Genomic DNA, 23,401 nt, shown 5'->3' with positions numbered 1-23,401 from the left:
TGCTCCCCTGCTTGCAAGTCTCATGGGATCCCTTAGAGTTTAGGAGATGCATGCCTGTGGCGGAAGAAATAGGGAAAGAAGAGGGGAAAGAGAATGGCAGGGGCTGCTCCCCAGAGGGACAGAGCATGCTGGGTCCTTTGTCTTGAGGCTTTTAACTCTTTTTTGCAGGCAGGAATCTTAGGGGCGGTCTCAGGGGAGGGTTTCAGCAGAATATTCATCAGCTTTCTAGATGTGCTCCTTGAGGGTCATGGTCTCTAGTGATTGATCAGTGTCAGGGCAGGGGGTCTTTAGTCATTGCAGCTGGTTCTGGTGTCGCCCACCTGATTTTGCTGCTTTTCTGGGCGGGGAGCTGAAATATAACTGAGGCCTAGATGTTATTTCTTAGGAGGTGACCTTCTGTATCTGATGTAAATTGTTTTGTCAGTTTGTTTAGCTGATATAATTGTAATGAACCCAGTTACTAACTAAGAAGAAAGGAGCAAAGGGCAGGGCAAATAGATGCACTCCCGTAAAGCCTGGGTGATGTAGGGAAAGTACTTGTTTGTCAGTCACACCTGGAAACAAGTATTGGCCAGAATAGGTGTGGCCACTGCAAGAATGTAAGATTTGATATTTAAACTCCAAAACAAAGGAGCTCTCTCTTGTACGCTGGGCTCCTGTCTGTTGTTGCAGGGAGCACACTCCCATGTGCTTGCCCACATGGCTCACGGCCATGTGAACCCCACACAGTGGACTGATGGATTGTAACTAGTCTGATGCTGTGCCCCACCATGGAAAGGAAACTCTGGACACTGGCTTTGGTTTTTAGCTCTGCTGAATCCCTAGCTGCACATCTTTCAGGACTGGTTTAAGGGAAATGGGACTTTTGAAATCCAGGGATGTAATTCCATGCAAATAAAGCTTTCTACCACATCTCATTCTCCCGTGGAGGCCTCTGGAAATGCTTATTCCAATGGTACCCCAACAACCCCACTCACTAGCAAAGGGCAATCCACGCAATTCTCCCATAACAAAGCTTTGTCTCAGTTTCCCTATCCCACTTGTCCTGACTTACTGAGACCTGAATGCTGATAAGGAGCAGGAGATTTGGAGAGAAACTTTCCATGTGGGAGGAACGGAAAGTGGTAAATTCCAGAGAAGGCTCTCTGTGTTGCCAGAGTGCTGGAGCTCCATGTGAAGGGAGAGAGGTAATCAGGGCCAATGAGGGCATTGCTGGGCATGGCGAGAATTAGTTTTATTCGATGTGCAACAGAAAGTCACTGAACATTTTTAAGTTGGGAAATTGTAGTTTTTCAAAAAAATCTTCAGTCTAATACCTTAAATTAAGAGTGGGGAGAGGGTGCAATGGCAAGAGTAGAATTAAAACCACTTAGAAGGACACTGAGTCCACATAGGAAATGTGGGTAGCTTGGACCAGGACAGCAGTAGTGTGGATGTGATGGTAAACATCTAAGTTTTAGTTAACAACTAAAAGGAAAGGAGGAAGTTGGAGAGCATAATAGTAATAATAATAATAGAGAACACTTCTCTTGCACTTAGGACTCTTCTAGGTGCTTCGCAGTTAACTACTTTAATCTTCATAATAATACTACCCACGCATAGGTATTATTATCAAAACTGTTTTATGGGTGAGAAAACTGATGGCCAAAGAGGTTGAGTGGCCAAAGGTGGCTCAGATAATAATGGCGGAGTGGGGTGCTCTTCTTCCAGTGTACTAGGATCGTGTAAGTGTTGTGAAGAGGACCTTGATAGGTCAATTGATAGGATTTTTAAAAACTTTTCAACAGTGAGCAGAGGTTACCGGCAGCAGCAGGGGGAAGGATGGCATCCTCCTTGGCCCGGTGTCTCCTCCAGCTCCTGCTCTCAGGCTGCCTTTAAAGATACAACTCCCTTTTATGTATGTTTACTTCTGTTTTTCCGATGGCACAAAAATGGGCCTATCCTGCATGCATAATAGATGTAATGAATATTCATCATTTCATCTGTGCGAAATCAGGAAAAGGTGGAGATTTGTTTTGCAGACGCGCAAACCACAGTATTTGCATTTCAGGCCACTGCAAGACATCCAGGGGCTCAATATCTTGCAGCAGTTTTGGAGAGCTTGCTGGTTAGGCGCTGCCTTTGGTGGAAGGGTAGCTAGCGAGGGGCAAGTCAGCCCTCTACAGGTTTGTTTTCCATGCACTGTGGTTGCCATGCAGCAGGGGGCGCCGCAGTAGTGTTCATCGTGTCCACCAGGGCCACTGGACGCGCAGAAGGGGCCAAGCCAGGAGGGTGTGGCGGGCAGCCCGGGGTCCTTTTGGTCTCGCAACTTTAGTGCCCAGAGCTCGCTCTACACGGGCCGTTCTTCCACACCGTATTTCAGCATGTTGGACGCCTTCCACCCAGTCCCGTATCCGGGGGGGAAAGGAAAGCATTCGCTCCCCGCCTTCCTAGGTTATAGTACCAGGCGGTCGAGGCGTCTCTTCTGTGTTCTCAGGGTCAGCCTGACAGTCCCCCTGAAACGAAAGTCCCCCCGCATGTCGTGCCTTTCTTTACTCTTTTGGGTTTTTTTCTTGTTATCCTACTGCAGGAATATTTTCCTCCCCGCACGTCTTTCCATTGACATTCGGGACAACGGTAGGCTCGAAGCTGAGACCTCACCCCCTGAAGGTCCCCCCCTACCCCCTTCTGGCTCACGCGCTAGGAGCGTGTGCGAGCGGTCGCACGTGTTTGTGGCGACCGAGGCTGCAGAACTCGCCAAACCTGCTCTTCCGCTCCCGGTCCCCAGAAGTCTCCAGCGGACCGAACTTAAGCCTGGCGGCGCGAGGGGCTGAGAACCAGCGGGTGCCAGGCAGCGCCGCGCGGGGCCCCGCGTCCTCCTGGGTCTGCTTCCCCTCTAGCTCCCCCGCCAGGCCGCGCCCCAGCCGTCGCCCTTGGGTCTCCCGGGCTCTCCACAGTGAAACCCAGGGTGAGAGAAACACGCAGAAGGCGGGAGGTGGGTGGGAGGAGCCAGCAGCCGGGAGCGGGGGGTGGCGCGGGAGGAGCCTTAGGGGAGCGGGGTGGGGAAAGGGGCGGGCCAACTCGGAAAGGAGGGTTGGCCACGCAGGCGCGGGGGCAGCGCCGAGAACCCCACGCGGGAGCTTCTGGAGACTCCAACCACCGCTTCTCACTTCACTGGAGAAGGGGCTGGGACTGGCAGGCAGCTAATAAAGAGTGAATGAGCTGCAGCCGCCGTGGCGGCCGGAGTCAGCCCAAGCGGCCCCCGATCCTCGCGCTCGGGAGGCGGCGAGGGGAGGCGGTTCGCCTCGTCCCTCCCCCCCGCCCCTCTTTCTCTCTCTTCCTCCAGCTGGTCTCGGAGCCCGGCTCGGTCCGGTCCCTCTGCCCCCATCCCGCACTCTTCCACCTCCTCCGCGTCCCCCACTCCTCACCTAGGGCGCCCCGAATTGCCATGGGTTAGGGTGGGGACCTCGAGCCGCGGGAAAGACCGGCCCCGTGCATCCGCCGGAGGGCGCGTTGCCCGAACGCCGCTCGCCGCTCGCCGCTCACCGGCGCCGGGCATGGGGAGCGCGGTGTGAGCCCGCATCCGGGGAGGACCGAGGAGCCGCGGAGACGGGCCGAGGAGGAGGAAGAGACCCGCGGATTGGGAGGACCCCGGGGAGGAAGGGAGAAAGAGGAGGGAGGGCGGGGAAGCGAGGGAAAAGTGAAGCTGGGAGGAGAAGGCGGCGGAAGGTGGGGATTGATGCTTCTGTTTTTTGTTGCCGCTGCCGCCCTCGCGCTGGGAGCCGAGCCGGAGAGAAGGCGGTGGAGAGATGATTGCAGAGTTGGTGAGCGGCGCTCTGGGGCTCGCCTTGTATCTCAACACCCTGAGTGCGGATTTCTGCTACGATGACAGGTAAGGGGGTGAGGGCGTGTGTGGGACTCGAAGCTTCCCGCGCCGCGGCTGCGAATGCGTCTCGGAGGAACCGGCGCGGCACCTGAATCGGGAGACGCGGCCCCGTTAACACCTCAGCGGCTCCGCCGGGACGCGGGCGCGCTGGGCCGGCCGGGCGCGTTGGGGCTCCTAGTTTGCAGCAGGTTCTCCCCCTTGACTCTCGGCTGCTGGCAGACGTTGAAGTTTCTTAGCGGAAATCGCAGCAATTTGGGAAACTGTTTAATGAATGTATTAAATAAAAAGTCTTAGGTATTCCTTGGTGCAGCAAAAGCGCATTGAGCGATTTTACGTCTGGGTTGGAAGGAAGCCGCTCCCCGCCCCCTAATAGATCTTCCCAGTAACGTTTCCGTTTATTGATGGGACGGACAATTTTATTTCCCGACGTTGAAGTACACCTTTGACAGTTGCCAAGATAATGGAACGAGGATAGTACTCTGTTTCAACTTTCCCTTTTCACGTGTAGTGTACTTTACTTTGAGCCAAGATAATGCTGCTGATGGTCTGATGGTCTCTCCTACCCCCCCAGCCCCCCGCCCCCCGCCCCCCGCCTCTCACTAATCGATGGAGCAGCACTTTATAAAAGCCTGGGCTTTCATTTCTGTTTGGGAGTTTTACATTAGACGTTAGCGATTCTTTTGTGCTAATTGGGGAAGAAGACGCCCCTAGAGACTGAAGTTGTCTTCTGCGTTTGGGTTAGTTTGGGTGGCTAATGAGACCTGAACTGTGTTGTCAAAGAAACTGCATCGATTTCTGGAAAATGTCACAGTTGTGCGCATGGCTCTACCTATTTTTTAAACGTTGTTAGTGTTTAGAAACTGATGAAAAGCTCCAATAGTCATTAGGGAAAATTCCAATTTGTGTCTTTGCAGTGACTTAATCTGATTACAATTAAAACAGATGCATAATTAAAATATATTAGGGAGAACAGCACGCCTGGCTAAACTTATTAACCGTCCTGGGGTGTTTCATGCTCCATTGAAATTAAACTATCCAAAAAGTGAGCACAGATTTACTTTGACAGCTTTTCAGCAGCCTCTCTGGGCTATGGAAAGTGAATGGATCCCTAGGGTCAGGGCGAGGCAGTGAGTGAACTTAGGAAAAGTGGTTGATAGTGAGGGAGGTGAAGGCAGAATTTTCTGGTAGTAATTAGCCGTATTCTATATTCTCTGGTGTGCCCACTCTCTAACTAAAAGCATGTTCATGGATATATACCCTCAGTCAGAGAATTTTGGTTCACATCCACATGTCTGTTAGGAAATCCCCTGATAATACCTGCAAAGACATCCAGCAAACCCTTCTTAATGCATTTTATATAGTGTCTATCAGTGACTAGTTGCTAGGAAGCCCCTGTTAGACATAAACTTTTCCTCAACTTTTAAGCAGTGTACAGATTTTAGCAATTATGCTACACGCTCTGAGAAATAAATGGTCTCTGAGAGGGGCTGCTTCTGTTCCCTCCAGTTTTGGGTTACAGTGCACCTGCTATTTCTAGGGTAATTTGAAGAAAAAGCTCTTGCTCCCAAAGATGGATGGGTGACTTTTTACAAAATAAGGTCAGGGACAAATCTGGACAGTTACTTGCTCTGTTGGGGACAGTTCAAATAGTAAGTACTTACACCAAGAATATACAGTTTATAAAAAACCAACTTACTGTAATATTGTAATTATTATAGACCACTGTAGTAAATCAAGCATTCCTCTTGTATGCTATTGTTCATTGCTGTCCAGTTCTTTGAAAAGTACAGTGTCAGAAGAAACTAGCCTGTAAAGGTTAAGGCTGAAACTAAACTAAATTTGCATGTACAATTTTTTTTTCTGTAGATTTAGTGCTTATTTTGTGTTTTTTAATCGTCAGAATTGTTAGGGCTTTGTAATTTAGGGAGAAGGGTGCAAGTGTGATGATAAATTAGTTGTGTTTTGATGGTGGACAATTGCTGTAAGTTCTTTACATGCTATAGGTTGAATGGAGTGTCAGAATTGCTGACTCCTGCTCTCTACATAGATGAATTTAATGTGATGATTTGCCCATATCATCTAGTTGATAGCATGCTCAATATATGATATCTAGATATTCTACATAATATATGATATTGAGGGTCCATAAATGCAAATTATACTTCTGCTACAATTTGAAAAGTGTATTTTACTCTAATTTTCTAAGTGGTAGACTGCATATGCAATCACACACTTCTAAGAGTAAGAAGTCTTAAAAGTGTCAAACTTGGTTTTTATGTCTCCTGGAAATTATGAAATACATATTAATAGGATTGTGGAACGAACTTGGTGTCTGTATGGCACGATCAGGTGATTCAGTGCCAAGGTGCAGTGTGAGTTGTAGCTTTCAAATATAGTACTTTCTAACTAACTCACTGGGGTGTGAAGGGGAGAGAGGGCTGGGGAGTCAGTGGAAACTGTAGGGTGATGATAATGTGTTTATTTCCACCACTCCATTTCAGACTACAAAGGCTCAAGCTTAAAACTTTGTTTAAAGTACATCTGTGGATTCCGCTGCCCCCCCAGGAACTTCAGTGAAATACAGCTCTGTAAGGAGAGGCTAGTGCTGGAGGGAAAGGAGGGAGGTGGCTCTTACGCTTGACTTGCTTAACTAAATCAAGACTGTGCTTTTTAGCTGAAGAATCTGGCATTTACTGTAGGAGGGTTTTATATTGCTTCAGCTTAAAAATTATTGCTGTGGTACTTCTCAAAGTTATCATTTCTTTTAAGTATAGTGATCAAGTTTACTTTATAAACTATATATATAATTACTTTCAGTGTTTGATGTAGTTTGGTTGAGATTAAGTGGTAATCTGAAACGTTCTTATAGCAAAATCAATTTCCCTATGGTAAAATTTAATATTTTACAAGTGTTTTTCTGTGCTGAACTCAAGAATATGGCTAGAATGTGATGAAACAAACAGTGAAAGCGTAGAATTCACCCTATCTGATGAAAAAGCATATATGGTTTCAACTTCATCCCCCCTCCCCTTGCCTTCAGTCCAGTAATGACTATATTGAATCTTAAGTTGTGGTTAGAGTAAAATTGGAATTATAAATATGCAGTCTTTGCCAGATTTTAAGTCATGTTGCATATGAATCCTCGAAGGACCCTCTCATTTTCTGGAGAAATTTGGTGTGTAGGTCAGTGGAAAAAAACTTGCTGACCCCAAATTCTCTGCTCTCTTATGTATTTGTTGAGGACACTATTACATCACCCTCTTTAAAAATAGTACTGTTAATATGCTTTGCATAGAGATAACACTAAAAGAGGGATCAGTTTACTTCAAAGTAACAAAAGCAAACCCTAACTGTTGTTTTGCAGTCTGATTTCATTTTGTACTTACCATCTAATTGATGGCATTTCTTTTGCCTATATAAGTAGTAAATGAGATAATGCACCTAGAACGTGATCTTATTCTCATGTGAGTAAAATAATGCGTTCATTAAAAAAAAAAGACAATTTGTAGTTTTGAAAGTGGGAAATGGATTTATGACTGCTTTGAACATTTTTTTCCTTATTGCTGATTTTGCATTTGTTAAACCCAACCGCGACCATTAACATTACCTTTACGTTTCTTAGCTATTCCATTTTGCAATAATTGTGTGAAACTTGGAGCAACAAGTCCGTGGAAGAAATTTCTGCTCTTGAATTAAAACTACTTCAGAAGACTCTTTAATAGCATGTGCATTCCTAATTTAGTTTTTCATTTGGGTATAAATGTAAATCTTAGTTTTTATGGAAACATTAGTTAAGATGTTTCTTCCTGAAAGTCATTGATTAATAGTATTTAAAAAGAAGGAATGGAAGATTTAAGGTTTGTTAACAAGTTTCTTAAAAACTTTTTTTTCCTAAAGATACTCAACTGTTCCTTCTACTTGGTCTTTTAATGTTATTGTCAGTTTGGGTTTTTGACTTGGTATGATCCTTTGTGAAATGATCAACCACTCTGTTAACTTGCCTCTAGAAAGTTCTCTTGAATAGACTTGCCTTTGACCAGTCTGTTATTGGTATCTTAAAATTATAGTATGTTCAACGTTCTGAAACGTTCTTATAGCAAAATCAATTTCCCTATGGTAAAATTTAATATTTTACAAGTGTTTTTCTGTGCTGAACTCAAGAATATGGCTAGAATGTGATGAAACAAACAGTGAAAGAGTAGAATTCACCCTATCTGATGAAAAAGCATATATGGTTTCAACTTCATCCCCCCTCCATTGAAGGCATGGCATGCCTAGTATTTAAAAGTATGTTTACAAAGAATTACTTATAAAATCAGTGTAAATAGGGAGAAGTTTGCTTTGTATCAAAGATTGTATCATAAGGTCTATATTGAAAGAAACCAATGGGTGTAAGAGGGTTGATTTTTTTTTAACTCTAATTCCCTTCCCAGTTTATAAGACACTGAAAAAATGCAAGTGGATCCTGTACAGTTTATGAAATATTTTATGTGACATTTTATTTTTTAGCTGTTTTGATTGTTTAATCAAATCTGTGTGGAAATGGTTCATTTTGCTGTTTGAACAAGTACATCTTAACAGTAAATTAAAAATAGGTGAAGCCAGTAGAGACCACTTTGCCTTACCTCCATTGAGGCTGCCACATGGGGTTTATCTAGCAAATGACCCAAATACAAGCACCAAATGGACATTTACAAATGCCACAGGGAAAATTGCTTGCCAGCCATCTGTCTCTTAGTTGTTTCCATTTATCTGTGTGTTTTTTGCTGCATTATTGTATATTATCAGTTTACATTGTCTTGTCATCTGCACTTACTTTTTCAGTGTTACTGTGCCCCTGTTGTGACGCTGAATTCCCTGCTGCTATAATTCTGAAATAGCTGCAGCCTTTTGGATTCCAGTATGAGATAGGAGCACAGTTTGTCTCCCTGATCTCTTTGTTGCTCTTCAGCACACTAAAAGCACTTGTTTAAAATGCCCGTGATGGTGCAGCTTTTTGTCATAGGCGAGGGGGACATTTTCTTTAAAACAGTCACCTTCATAATAGGAAAGGCCTTACCCTTAAGGGTAAGCCTGAAAGATCATGGCTGACAAACCTAGTTTTTAAAAATTTTGTTATTCTCTTCCAACATGGTTTTAACATGGTAACATTCAGCTTTTAGATTTTTTGATTGTCTCTTGGGAGCTAAGATTTCAATCAGCTTTGGGTACTGCTTACTTTAATGGCGTCACCAAAGTGACTAGGGCGGCAGCCTTGGTGGGAAGGACAAGTGGGTTGCTGAACGTGAAGACCTCGCCCCTGTGAACAGCTGTCCCCATTTAGAGCCTAGTTGGGGGAAAAAAGCGCACCAGGAACTGGACTACCTTCTGTGTTCCGTAGGATGAAAAAGGCATAATATTTTGAGTAATTACGGATGTAATTATGTGCAGTGCTAGATGGTTTCTTTGAAGATTTGATTTGTATGTGCTTTTGAGGAATAATGACTACATTCAATAATTTACTAATTAGGAATACTCCGAGACATGGACTCCTCATACATATGGTGCATAATACAAACAGCAGCTGTTCAGTCTGGTCAGGAGCATCCATACCCGTCTGTCCTTTCCTACCTGGAGTGTAGCAGGTACTGGAAAGTGTCTGAAGGTAGACTCACAAAAATGCCCATAACTTGTCCTTTAGCAGAATTTCACTTGCATTTATGCGTGTTTATTTTGATCGATACTTGCATTTTAAAACTTTTATTGGGACTCTGTCAGCTTCTCCCCCAGGATATCTGTGCCCGGGCTCCATGGGAGATGGCTTGAACCTGTGTAATCTGGGTCTGGTGCTCACAGGCACTTTATTCTGCCTGGGGAGGCTTTAGACTACCTCTCCCAAATGTCTCCTTGGAGGTTTGTAGCAGCTGAACTCTTGGAGTTAATTAGATTTACCTCGACTGGTCATAGGGATTGAAGACTTTTGCCTCAGAGAATTTTTTGTGCTGTATTTTCTAGGCAGTTAATTCTAACAAGATGCAGCACTATTAAATTTCTATTGATCCCTTGACAGTTTGCCTTTTCAATCACATTTGTCAGTTTCTCTGGTATTCATGGTTTCTTAGAATAAATGTTCGTTTTAATCTTTTAAGAACTTTTTGGGGTTCCAAATTTGGGTTCAACTCTGACCTTTTTTCTTTACAGGTAAATGGGAAAGAATTGAATAAACCTATCGGCTCAGGAGGATTTTGAAGAAGGCAGTAACAAAAATGATTTGTTCTTAAGAATCTGCATTAAAAATTGCAATCATATTTTTAGAGTGGTTTATTTTGTTTACAAGCATTTCATAAGATGTTGTTCATTTGGACAACTAAAAATGATTTTAAGGATGAGCTGGAGAGAGAGATTTTGATTTGCTCGTGCCTAAAAAATTAATATGGAAAAGAGATTAGAATTGAAAACTCTACCTTTAGATTCCATTTTATCATGGAATTAAATTATATGAACATTTATTCCCAGGCTATACACATGCCATGATGCTCGAGGGGAGTGCTACTGTGTCTGTTTTAAAATGCTGTAGTATTTGGCAGAGGAGATGCTATTTGCTTATGGTAATTTCATGTAAGCTTTTGTTTCCTGATTTCTTTGCCGGGGCATTTTGTGATATCAGAGTGAGGCAGGGTATGAAGCGTGGCACAGCATGTAGTTATAGTCAAAGAGACTGACTAAATTACATGATTTGTCAAATGAAACACACATCACTGCCCTTGGAATAACAGCTGTGAGCTAGGTATTGTGGCCAATGCTTTAATTAAAAAACAATATATAAAAATATTACCATCGGGTAAAGGAATTTATTGACATTTGAAACTCAAAATGTCACAAATTTTGATAGTGAAAGTGCTTTTTCCCCTAATTGTGGTTCCAGAGATTATTGATTTCTTTAGAAGAAGAAAATTTTGACTGTCTTAGCTTAGAAATTCTCACTTGTCATCATTTAGGAGTATTTTAACTTCAAAGGATGTTATTTGCTGAAGAGTGGCCACTGGGGCGCAATATGGCTCTTGACATTTTGAGCAGTGTTAAATGATGGCACTGAAGTATTTCAAACAGCTATGTTTCAACATTGTTTAAAAATCCAGTGGGGAGAATGACAGTCCACATCCCTGCATACTTGGAATTCTTTGGGTATTAATTTTAAATGCAGTTCACAAGTTTGCCTCTTAAAAAAATAAGTATTTTTTTTTAAAAGATGAAGAAGGCTAGTAAAAGTTTATAGCTGTGTTTTATGAAATTTTGTTTTCTTTTTTCGATTGCTTATACACATTCTATAAAGAGACTGAAAGCATGCAGACCCTAGCCTTGTTTTTTGTTTTACTCTCTCAGTTGGGTTATATGTCTGTTGTTTAGAACATTGTTACAAAGCATATTGTTATTTCTGTTATAAACTCAAGATTATAAAACTAGTCTTCGAGAGAGAGAGACGGACAAGCGAGAACACTTTGGGAAAAGTAAAGGTCTTATTTTTGTTAATTTCCAATTTGTTCCACCGTGAAAGTGCTTTGTACCCTGCTTTCTTCTCTGTTACTGGTATCTCTTGGATTAAAAATGAGAGTCAGTAGTTTTACTCTTTACAAGGTCAGAGTATGTGAAAGTGACATCCCTGCAAATTGTGTTCTCAACAGGGGGTGCCTTAGGTGGTGGCTTTGGAGATTACATTCACAGGTTTGACTACTTTTCTCAGTTTGGAGAGGACATTTGTCATTACAGAGCCATTTGGGAGAAGGGGTTCTTGAGGTAAGACTAGCAGCTGCCATGTTCCTCGGGGGACTTTTCTCATTGTTTTATAAACTGTCTTTTGGCTACTTCTGCCTTTCTACTTTCAGGTTTTTAAAGGTATAATAAATACTGAGCCTGCTGCCTTGGCTTGTAAAAGATGTCTTAAGGTAGAGCACGTGGATCCAGATTCTCTGTCAAGTGTACTTCTTTTAGAACAGGATGTTCCCCTCCTCCCCCAATAATTAACTACAGGACTGCTCTTGCAAAGCTGTTGAAAAGAGCTCATTTTGACAAAGAAAGCTTCCAGTGACAAATTTTCCAACTATAACTTTGCAGAAGAAAACTTCTTAGATGATGAAGAAGTTTAATCAGGCAAAAAGACATTTTTATTTGCAGAAATAGGCCCTTTGGAGGGAGGCAATTATTTATAGCTGATGTGAAAAACTGGTATACCTGAACTGATTTGGTAAATCTCATTTAAAACAGGAAGGTTATTCTTGTTATTCTGTAGAAAGAGAAAAAAAAATGGTGCTGAATTGTCACTGAATTTATGTTAAACAAATAAGCTTTTATACGTTAACCCACTCTATAGGGATATGCACTGGTTTCACCAAAGAAAATGAATTTAAGATTTGAAATAAAAGCTATTAAGGACACCAGTGTGCAGCCTGAAAGTACTAACTGCAGTTTGCCACATGTAGTCTTCTATTTAAAATATTCCATAAAAAATGATCTCTTTAGTTTTGGTTCCTTCATCTATGTAAGAGTCTTTGTATTTTTTCTTTTGAAAACTGGTGTGTTTTGCTTTCGTTACATGTTAAACAGAAAATGAAACTTCACTGTTTTAAAACATCTTGTATGTCATCAACATAAATAATGTAAACCATTTCTATGAGAGAGTATTTAATAGTTACTTTTAAATTCACGCCAGAAATGACACTGAGGATGCCTATAGCAGACAAGGGAGCTTTGGACCTGGTCCTTTCTCAGAGCTTGCCCCTCCCTGCTTTCATCCTTTGATATGAATGACGGCCTTTTAAAAAAAGGGATATATTTTTTAAAAAAATGTATCTTTATTGCTTTCAGAGAGAGGAAAGGAGAGGGAGAGAGAGAAACATCAATGATGAGAGTCATTGATCGGCTGCCTCCTGCACGCCCCCGACTGGGGATTGAGCCGGCACCCTGGGCATGTGCTCTGACAGGGAATCGAACCCCGATCACCTGGGTCCTAGGTGGTTGGGCAAAAAAAAAAAAAATCTTTTCAAATGCAGTTTAAATTCCCAGTTTCTTTGAACCCGGTAGATCTCCAGTGCCTCTTTTAAAGGGACACTGTCGAGCTGGGCCTCTTGTGGGATCTCTTTCTGTCTGGTATGTGTATATATTTCCAGATCAGTCTACCTGCAGCTCACCTGGGGTTGTGGAAATGCAGATTCTGCCTAGAGTGGGCCTGAGAGCCTGCATTTCTATCATTCCTGGGCACAACAGATGGCTGCTGGTTCATGGACCACTGTAATAAGAGTAGTAAGGCTCTATTTCATTTAAATGTATTACACTTCGCTCAGTGTGTTTATACAGGTACTTGGAAGGGCTACCTAAATTCCTGGATTAATAAAGATGGAGGATAAAGTACCTCTCTTCTTTGTATGAGTTTAGCCTTTTTAAAAAAATCTCTCTTTGTTTTGTTCAATCACAACATCTCCTTCACATTTATTGATCATGTGGATTTGAGGTGTAGTGTAGATTTTGAAAAGGTAGAGAGCCTGTTGAAATCCTAGGAGATGATCTCTGTCGAAGTATCTGTCACCATCGTGTATTACAATGCTATCTTTGTAACACTACAGTGGAGACAGGTGTTGGATGCTGATTTTGACAAATAAACTGATACGCGTTTGCCTTAGGCTTTTATGACTTGAATAGATGCCTTAACTGAGTCTCTGTACTCAGTGCCTTTATTAGTTTGTGCTTTTGTCAAACAATCCCTTGTAAGGAAATTTGGCTTACATTTCATGAAGGCTTTATAAATTGTAGGGAGGCAGTGAAAAACAAGTGTTTAGGCAGCCCAGAGTGGGAAAGCTAAAGATTTATTAGTGATAATTAGGCACTGGGTGATGCTATAGGGTAAAGGTATCTACATAGAATTAGAAGTACTTGGGTCCCTTCTAGAAGCCTTTGGGCACTTGGGGGAATTCTGAATGAGTGAACGCCCTATATATCTGAAAATTTACATTTCTACTTAATAGGAATATTTTTAAAGAAACTCATTCTAAGATGAGTTATAATTATTCCTTTCTTTTTCAGATACTGTACTGTGTCCTAGAGGCAGTTTCGTAAACAAACATTAGGCCAAGATAGAAGACTAGAGTTTTAGTCTTGGAGTTATCACTTTACTAAGTCCTCAAACCACTCATCTCTCTAAAACTTGGCCTTATAATTGTTTAGGAAGTGAAAATAACAATGTCAACCGCAGAAAGGGGAGCAAGTGAAATGTTTGTGTGTTTTAAAAAGCCGCATGGCTCCAGACTTAGATGTATAGAGTTGTACCAGAGGGTCAGTAGCTCGGTACGTTAGCGCCTGACTCTTCTGCCCTGAGCGGAGCTGTGTCCTCCCTGTTATCACTAACTCTTTCATTCGGAGGCAGCGGTTCAACTCCTACTGTCCCGGCTTCTGATGCCACCCCCGCACCGCATCTCTGCTTCTAATATTCAAAGCCTCACTGCATAAGCAGTTCTCCCAATGCTCTATTTCTTTTCTGTCGCTTTCCCTACCTTTCTTGTCTCTGTGTGAAGGCTTGTTTTGAATAGACCGTCTGGCCAATCTGAGTCTTTCCTTTTGCAGGGTAAAAGCGCCAATTACAGTGCATCGGGTGTAAATAATCTTTGGTACTTTGGTTCTGCTTGGCAGGGCGTACTCATGGTCTCCCTCTTCAGTGACAACCCTTTTTATTTTAGGACTATGTTCAGATTCAGAGCAGTTCTGGCGGCCTGGTGATTAGAAAAGCAATATGCCAGATAAGCTGTTTTTCCCTTCACTGAAGTGTTTGTGTTAATCAGCCCTGTATTGAGAACTTGGAGTAAGTATGCTTAGCACATGTACTAGATGGCAACATCTAGTACCTAAACCTGGTGGTACATTTTGTGAGTAATTAGAAAGTATTTCTTAATTTTAGGCCTTTTTAATCAACAGAGTGGCACAAAGTGAAAAGGCCACAGAATTTTGGAATCAGATAATCTAGAGATCTAATCCCAGAGCTATTACTTGCGTATTGTGTAGTTTCGATTGTGTTGCTAAAACACTTTTAGCCTGTGTTCCCAGTTGTATAGAATGAGGATGGTAATACCTACTTAATACAGTTGTTGGGAGCATTGAATAAGTTATATAAAGTGCCTAGTCCAGTGTCTGATGTCTAGGATAATTATTAAATATTTCTCTTAATTAAGAAATTATTTATTTAAATAAATAAATAATTAATTAAATATAATTAAAAAAACCCCACCCTGGCCTGGTGTGGCTCAGGGGTTGAGCATCGATCTAGGATCCAGGGATTGAGGTTCGATTCCTGGTCAGGGTACATGCCTGGGTTGCAGGCTTGATCCCCAGTCAGGGGTGTACAGGAGGCAGCCGATCAATGACAACTCTCTCATTACTGATATTTCATCTCTCTCTCTCCCTCTCCCTTCCTCTCTCTGAAATCAATAAAGATATATTTTAAAAAAAAGAAATTATTCATGAACTGTATTGCTGATAGCTTAAAATCACTATATAGTAACATCTGAAAGTATTGTAGAGAATTTAGGGATTTTTCTTGAAAGCCAATATTCAAAATTTAAACTTATTTCTAGTACTATTTAAGTTAGTAGTTCAGATATATTTAGGGTACCTGAAAGGGGTTGGTGAACTCTATTAAATAACTACTAGTTTTTGAATTTAATTTTTATCTTTGGAGAAATGATGTTGAAATTTGACTATTATACACACATGCATACATGCGCGCACACACACACACGCGCGCGCAAATTTTGCCAATAAAATGTTTGCAGTGTGTACTCAATTAAAAGTACATATGAAAAGCAGAACTAGGATGTCTCCTATCTTCACCATAATTGACTTTCTTCTTTAAGTTAAATGATACTGCATAGTAGCATATGCAAAAGTATGATTTCTTGGCATCTTGTAAGAATTGTTTCACTCTGTGAAGTGTATCTAGACAATGAAAAAGCTTAGGCAATAAAAATCCAGAGTTTTTATTGGCAGTGAGAATGGCACCAGGTGTTATACCAGTGGAGTGAGACTGGACCTTGGTTCAGCAACCTTGGTACTTGAGTTCTGGCTAAGAAAGAATTTGGAGTCAAGACTCAAACTATAAGAGGAAGTTTATTTAGAAAGTCACAGAGGTAGAGGAACTGGGCTCAGGAAACCAGTTACAGAGGCAAAAGAAGGACACTTGGGGCTTAGGAGAGAGAAAGATAAAGGTAATGTGCCTGGCAGGAAGAGGAGGGAGAAGGGGAGAGAAGGAGAGTGTTCTGGGTCCTCCATCCTAAGGGCTTTTAAGGGTGTGATTTTAGGGGAGGCCCCAGGGAAGGATCTCATTAGAATATTTAGTCATGGTCTCCTCTGATTGGTGAGAGCCTGGTAGCGTCATTAGTCAGTGCAACTGGTCCTGAGGTCAGCATGGCATCATATCTCTTGTCTGGTTTTGCTGCTTTTCCCTGGCCTTGAGCTGAAACACAACTGAGGTCTAGATGTTATCTCTAGTGGTTAGTGCTTCAGGGAGTGGTCATGCAAGGGCCTGCATGAGTTCATTTTTCTGCCTCTTGTTCCCCCTCTAGGGGGATCTACCACGTGACTAGCAACGTGTGAGGGGAGGAAAGGTGAGGGAAGGGCCTGAACTGCATGACCGGAGATATGCTGGGGGAGGAAAGGTCACCCTGGGGACGAGGTTCTTGTGTTTCCAGTTTTCCCCTTTGCTAGGCACCTGGGGCTTTCTGCCCTGGTGACCTTTCGTACCTGGCCCTTCGTCCTTGCTCTGCTCTTGTCTGTCTCACTGCCTACCACACTTTCAGTTATAATGTGAAATGTCATATTGAATTAAGAGTTAGCCAGAATCCCAGGAATACTTTTATGTACCTTTTGTTTTACAGTGAGCAAAACTAATACAAAAGCTCTGTTTGTTCTTTGAAACCTTTTCTGGGAGGCTTGTTATTTTCTCTCATTAACTTGCACCAGGACCTACAACTTGCATTGATTTATTTATGGGTAGTTTTACATTTAAGGATATTGATCTCTCTCATAACTAAAACAGATCTTTCACATGTTGACTTAACATTTTTCTAGGGATCCCCTGTACAAAGAGAACGTGTAACCTTCTAAACCTAACACTTCTTGCTTCCCGTTTTTTCCCCCCCAGAAAAAGAAAAACTTTTCTCCCCTAAAGTACAGGTAAGCTAAGTATGTTGAAGGTCTACCATATTGATAACACAGCTTTTTTTTTGTTGTTAATCCTCACATGAGGATATTTTTCCAGTTGCTCTCAGAGTGGAACGGGGCGGCGGGGAGAGAAACATCGATGTGAGAGAGACGCACATCGACTGGTTGCCTCCAGCAAGAGCCCCAGTGGGGGTGGGGAGCGAGCCCGCAACCCAGGTCTGTGCCCTTGACCGGGAATCGAACCCACTTCCCTTCAGTTTGTGGGCTTACACTCTATCCATTGAGCCAGCTGGGCCAGGGCAACACAGCTTTTTCTTTAAAGCCAGGGTTTGGCTCTAGTGATTACCCAGTGACTCTCAGCCAGCTTAAAACAGGCCACAATTCTAGGGAAATGGCTTTGGGTTTATTTGCTTAAGAAATATATTTGAAATTTTGGGAGCAATTAATAATGTTTTAGGTAAAACATTGGCCGTATTGCCACACATACAATGGAAAAGGAGGTCCATTAACACAACAAACCGTATCAACCAAAGATGTTTTATTTCAGTCACAATCATCATTTTATTTCTTAGGTTACCTTATTCTCAGCTGGAATGTTTACTCTGTTCCTATTGATAACTAAATTCTAACAGCAAGTGGCAGCTCCTAAAAAGGAGAACACTTTTGGTTCTTGTTGGATTGCAGCCTAGTTTTCTCTAGTGCACATCTGTTCCTTGGAACATTTTGAGAATATTCAGGTGAAAATTCACCCAGTATTTTAATAAACCAGATTCTGTTACCGATGGTTTTTTTTTTTTTTAAAAAATCAATCATCCTCTTTTTAATTTAGCAAAGGAAAACAACAAATGGTTTTTGCAGGATGGCTCTCAACTCTCTGGAATTAATTTAAATTAGTACAAGAAACCAATAATTTACGACCTTATTAAACATTCCTCAGCAGGTGATATTTAGAACTAAACAAATGACTAGCAGGTGAATTTCTCTAGGGTGAGGGATTGGATGGGAAGGGTAAGTATGATATCTCTGTAAAATGAACTGTGCTGAAATTGAGAGAAGCTGACCTGAAGATTTTGCCCCTTTGTTGCTTATAAAACAGTGCTTTCCTTTTATGGTAGAGAGGAGGGATGATTATGTAGAAATTTGGAAGAACTTTTTTTGTGCGGGGGAAACAGAGGCTCTGCAGTGAAAGATTTTTTTTGTTTGTTGGATATCTTTGTGAATTGGAACCAGAGCAGCAAATGATAACTTCTAGAGCTGAAATCATTGTTAGAATGGAAGTCTGCTGAATTCAACTCTGTTTGTGGTAGCAGCTCTTTAGTGTTTTAAGAAATTCTTCAATATATTTTGATTGCATGCTGAATTTTTGGTGTCTGTTATAAAATAGCAGCTTGCTTGTATTTAAAAAAAGAGACTATCATCATAATAAATGCCCATATGCTCATCTTTGGGTACTTGGAATTTGAATTCTGAGGATTTCTTATTTTGGGGGTGGGGGTTGGGTTTATTTTTCCAACTGAAGCCTGAAAGATTTGGTGAATTTATGTTAAATTGGACAGTTTATTCATATACCACAGACCTTATTGATTAGAGACCATGGATGTCATTTGAAAGTTAAAATTGTTTTTAATACTAAGTATAATCTTAAGTTTTTCATTTTTATTTCTCTTTGTCTCATCATTGTTTATGAAAAGTAGTTGAAAATGTTCAAAGATTTTCTGTAAATCAATAAGAGTTGATAAGGACATTGTTTAAACTTTTTTCTAAATCTGAATAAAAACTTAAACACAAACCAGATTGCTTTTTCTTTAAACATCTGATGTAAAAACAGAGTAAATGTTTTGCATGCAGCTTACCTACTGCATTTGAAGGAATTCTTTTGTGTATGCCTGCAAGCCTCTGTGTGCTCAGAAAAGAGTTTACCGGAATAGACGGAAGCTGGTAGAAATAGGCCAAAGTATCACTGCAGCTATAATCGAAAACTGGGATGGTGTTCTCTCTTGAAATCTTGACTATAAATGGAAACTAATCATTGATTTCTTTTGTAAAATATTGTTGGTTTTACTTAAAGAATATTATTTGTATTTTAGGGATCCCCCCCCGAAAATAATCTCAGTTGCTGTTAATTCATTGGCGCTCATCACAAACTAACTTCTAGTCTTTACCAACCTTACTACTAGAAAAAGGAGATGAATGGAAATTAAGAAAGCAATGAAAATTATAAGTAGATAATTGCCCTTAGACACATGTCAGTCATAAGTTTTAGTGATACTTAGTAATGACATTGTAAATTGTTTTGTTGTGTATTCTGAGCAATTACCTTCAAGGCCCCAAGTGACTGTTGTTACTAAGAAGTGATGGGAAGAAAGGAAAAGCAAGAGTATGTTTACCATTTCAGTAGTCTGATTTCTGCAAATTCTAGTGTAAAAATATGATAATTCTGTTCAGAGTTTGGGAGAAAGATTTGAATGTGGTTTATTTGAAATTCAGGAAATTAGCTCAAATAGGCATTGGCTTTTGATTTAAAAGCATGAAGCCATTGTTATCTAGAAATGTGCTATCTTGCCAGGAAGCATCAGTGTGGGATTCTTTCAGCTCATATGAGCTGTAGTCCTTGTATTCCTTTAGAAAGCATTTGTAAAATGTTAAATATTGAGGGCACCCACTCAGTAGAAGATGTAGGCCACAATATTAAGGAGCTTAGAGTCTGGTGGGGGAGACCAAGTAAACAGACAGTTTGTTAATGACAGTTAATCATGCTTATGATTCTAAGTGAGTAGATAAGAGGGGAACTTGACACAGACTGGGAAGGAGGGGTGAGGGAAGCACTTGTGAGAGCTCACTTGAAGAACAAATAAGAATTAGTTTAGCCCTGCCGGGCGTGGCTCAGCGGTTGAGCATCGACCTAGGATCCAGGAGATCGAGGTTCGATTCCTGGTCAGGGCACATGCTCGGGTTTTGGGCTCTATCCCCAGTGGGGGGCGTGCAGGAGGCAGCTGATCAGTGACTCTCTCATCATTGATGTTTCTATCTCTCTCTCTCCCTCTCCCTCTCCCTCCCTCTCTCTGAAATCAATAAAGATATGTTTTTTAAAAAAAGAATTAGTTTATTACAGATGAGAGTGTGGGAGGAATATTTGAAGGAAATGTGCAGGAAGAGAAAGGCCTGGTGTCTAAAGAGCCAGGACATAAAGCTAGAGGAGAGGGTAAGGGCAGGGAGGGAAGAGAGATGCATTGGCAAGGTAGACAGGAGCCAGGTCAGGAGGGCTGTGTTCCACGATAAGATTGGGAGAATTGTTTGAATTAGGGTGAAATTCAAAGCAGAGAGACCAGAAAGGTGTCCCATTATAGGATTGTATTGGCTACATAGAATTGTATATAATCTATAGGATTATTTTGGAGGATTTGTATTCCTCGTGGTGATGAAGGTTAAAATAAGGTGGGAACAGGAGTAAAACTAAGTATATTAGAAACGGAAAGATGAAGAAAAGTTGGTCTCACGTAGGAACTAGCTGACTGTGTAGGGTTGGAGGAGAGAGAGGAGTTTAAAGACGGTTCCTAGATTTCTGTCTTGGGCAAGTGGATAAAAGAAGCATGAAGGTAGATCAGTTTTGGGTGACGGGAGTCAGAAGGATGTGCCTGCTTCCCTCAGTGAATGGAGGAGAGGTGAGATGTTAGAACATCTCTGCTCACTACACGTACGTAGTGTGGGGCTCTGGAGTTCCGTATGCTGCTTGTATTGCTGCTTTGAACTGTTACTGACACATTGTCACTGAGCCTTTATTCTTGCTGGCATATTATTTATTTTGAAAATAAGGAGTCTTGCTTGTAAGTGACATAAGCCGAATTTAGGAAAGGTAGAGCCTCTTGCTTGTCTGAACCCGAGAGCTCTGATGAGGTCGTAAAGACTTAATTTCTCTTTCCACCTCTTGGTGTGGCCATTCACAGTCATTGTGGCTAGGATGGTTTCTTCCCTAACTCTCAGACATGCCCATGGAGGCCCTCAATTATCCTGACCTAAGTTACAAGCTTATCCATGAAGCAAAGTCCCTGGCTAGGGGAATGGTGGGGTATAGTGGCCAGGCCTGGGCCGTGCAGGTGGCTGAACTTACGGTCGGGCATATGAGTGGAGGAGAGGCAGGTTTACCTGTCCCATGCCTTGTGCACTAGGTTTACCGCAGGAAAGAGGGGCTGTGTTAGAAAGAAAAGCCAGGTATTCTGGGAAGAAAGGGAGACCACAGAAGCCCATGGAATCCATGATATCTACGTCCAGTCACTTTTTAGTACCCTTGACAATTTGAGTAGTACTCTTTGGTGCCAACTTGATCAGAAATGCAATCTCAGAAGTCATGTGGCCTTACTCAGTTATGAGGTGGTCACCCATATGAAGTAGAACATTTATATAGAGGTGTGCGTGTGTGTGTGTGTGTGTGTGTATTGGATTATCTTCCAGAATGGGAGTGGGCGCTATGGCCTGTGGGTCAAATCCACCCTGTAGTTTTTTTAAAAAGCCATACCCATTTGTGTATGTATTGTCTATGGCTACTTTCTACAGGAGCAGAGTTGTGTGGTTCTGACAGGGACTTTGGGACTTGCAGAGCCTAAAATATTTACTATCTGGTCCTTAACCCAGAAGGTTTGCCATCCCCTGATCTAAATGGAAAAATATATTTTTAGAATGCTTCCAGCAATCTTACTGAGATTGCTAAGGGCGTATCTGGGCAGTCTCAGGGGTTCCGGACATTAGATGGGATACACAGGTCTGAGATGTAATTTAGGAGTTAAAGCTCAAGGTTAGACTTACAGATATAAAATTGCATCGACTTCCGTTTCTCTTGGATGGCACTGCAGTAAGCACTGTGCGGTGACTTTGTAGAACTTGGCACACATGCTGCCTCGTGGTCTAGGACAGCAGTAAGTGGAGATGGCATGGGCCCACACCTCTGCGAGCATTAACATGGTTTGTCCTAACTAGTTCCTTGACCCTGAGCGTGTTGGTGGGTGGTGCGTTTCCTGCGACAGTCATTCTGTGTGTGCTGTGCCGTGGGCCCCCGCCACGCGGCCCTGGCAGTCGCGTCGGGCCTGCAGGAAGCGCCTGCTGCTGCGTGGCAGAGCCGCGGCCTCCAGGCTGCTTGTGTAGCTGTTTGTGAACCTGGCCCCCCTGCCTCTGCAGCCGCAAGCCTGTGTTTCCAAGCAGTTGTTGCCCAGCTGTCTGCAGCTTTGTTACATTGTTTCAGGCTCCGCTTCAATGTGCTCTCCAAGTGTTTTGCTTGACCTCCCCGTGGGTATCTGCCTTGCTTTTGCTCAGCTCTGAGCAGCTGTTTGGTATTCTTCTGGTATCTATTTTCTCTTGTGGTCTGCCCACTGGTCTTCATTTTCTGGGATTGAGGTTTTGACACCTGCAATGTGACTCTGCGTCACTGCTTGGTTGTTGACAGCCTTGTCTTGATGCTTTTTTGTTCTTTGAGCTCCCCAGGAGGCACCCTTGCTAAACTGTGCTCAATAATGTACTGCCGTGATACCAATTTTTTACTTATTGGCAAGGAAAAAGGCCGTATGTTTCTGCTTTGAACTGGATTGCCATCTTCCGCACTCTTTGAAAGTCCCCATTTGTCAAATGGTTGCAGTTTGGATACGGTTGTCCTCAGGTAGAAAATCAGTGTCAGGACCGAGATTGCCTCCTGCAATCAAGTATGATTCTTATGCTTTTAGGAATGTTGTTGACTTATGGGGCTAGAAGTATGAGTTTTACAAAACAGTAGTACCTGGCTTTTCAAAATTTGTAGCTCAAACGTTGGTTTGCAGATTTAAAGTATTATGTGGATTAATCCTTATTGAGGAAAGCGCTGCCTTTGGTATTATTTTAAGTAGCAAATTTGAAAAATAACTAATTATGCATATGAAATCAAATTGTAGGACCTGAAAATTGGCATGCATTTTAGCCAGCGGCTACCCATTTTACTTAAAAACACCAAAAACAACTTGGCAATTTGATTCTCAGTAAGAACCTATTAAAAATTTTAATTCATGAGACAGGTAGTAAACAATTTTTGTAAAAGCAGACATCTAGTTAAAAAGGTTTGACCTGGAATTAGTGAAATCAGTTTAAAAAAAAATATGATAGAAGAGACACATTAAATCAGACATACAGTACTTGTTTAAAGGGTATCACAATATTCTGAGTTTGGGGAAAGTTCAATCCTAATGTTACATTTTATGAGTAGATATGTAATATATATGCATTTATATGTGATCTTCAACTTGTCATAAGCCAAAGAAGAAACAGTCAATTTACAAATAACACAGAGGCAGCACATTTGTTGATGGTGGTTCTAGGCCAATTGCAATTCTGTAGTTTTTT

The 23,401-nt window shown here is 42.0% G+C and overlaps 1 protein-coding gene across 3 annotated transcripts in view; it reads left to right on the top strand.

The window, feature by feature from the left end:
- Window positions 1-3,120: 3,120 nt before the first annotated feature.
- Window positions 3,121-23,401, top strand: part of TMTC2 (transmembrane O-mannosyltransferase targeting cadherins 2) — a 374,536-nt gene continuing 354,255 nt past the window's right edge. Inside the window, exon 1 of one of the 3 annotated variants that reach the window (XM_087814516.1) lies at window positions 3,121-3,871. In XM_087814516.1, the coding sequence (XP_087670642.1) occupies window positions 3,789-3,871 (83 nt within the window). In that variant the 5' untranslated portion in view covers window positions 3,121-3,788. The remainder of the gene's footprint in view (window positions 3,872-23,401) is intronic. The other 2 variants (XM_016199427.2, XM_016199430.2) reach the window with 2 other exon arrangements.

This window comes from Miniopterus natalensis, chromosome 2, assembly GCF_054644295.1.
Source record: "Miniopterus natalensis isolate mMinNat1 chromosome 2, mMinNat1.hap1, whole genome shotgun sequence".
NCBI lineage: Eukaryota > Metazoa > Chordata > Mammalia > Chiroptera > Miniopteridae > Miniopterus > Miniopterus natalensis.
The sequence above is the reverse complement of the archived record's forward strand: the minus strand, read 5'-3'. Positions and strand labels throughout refer to the sequence as shown.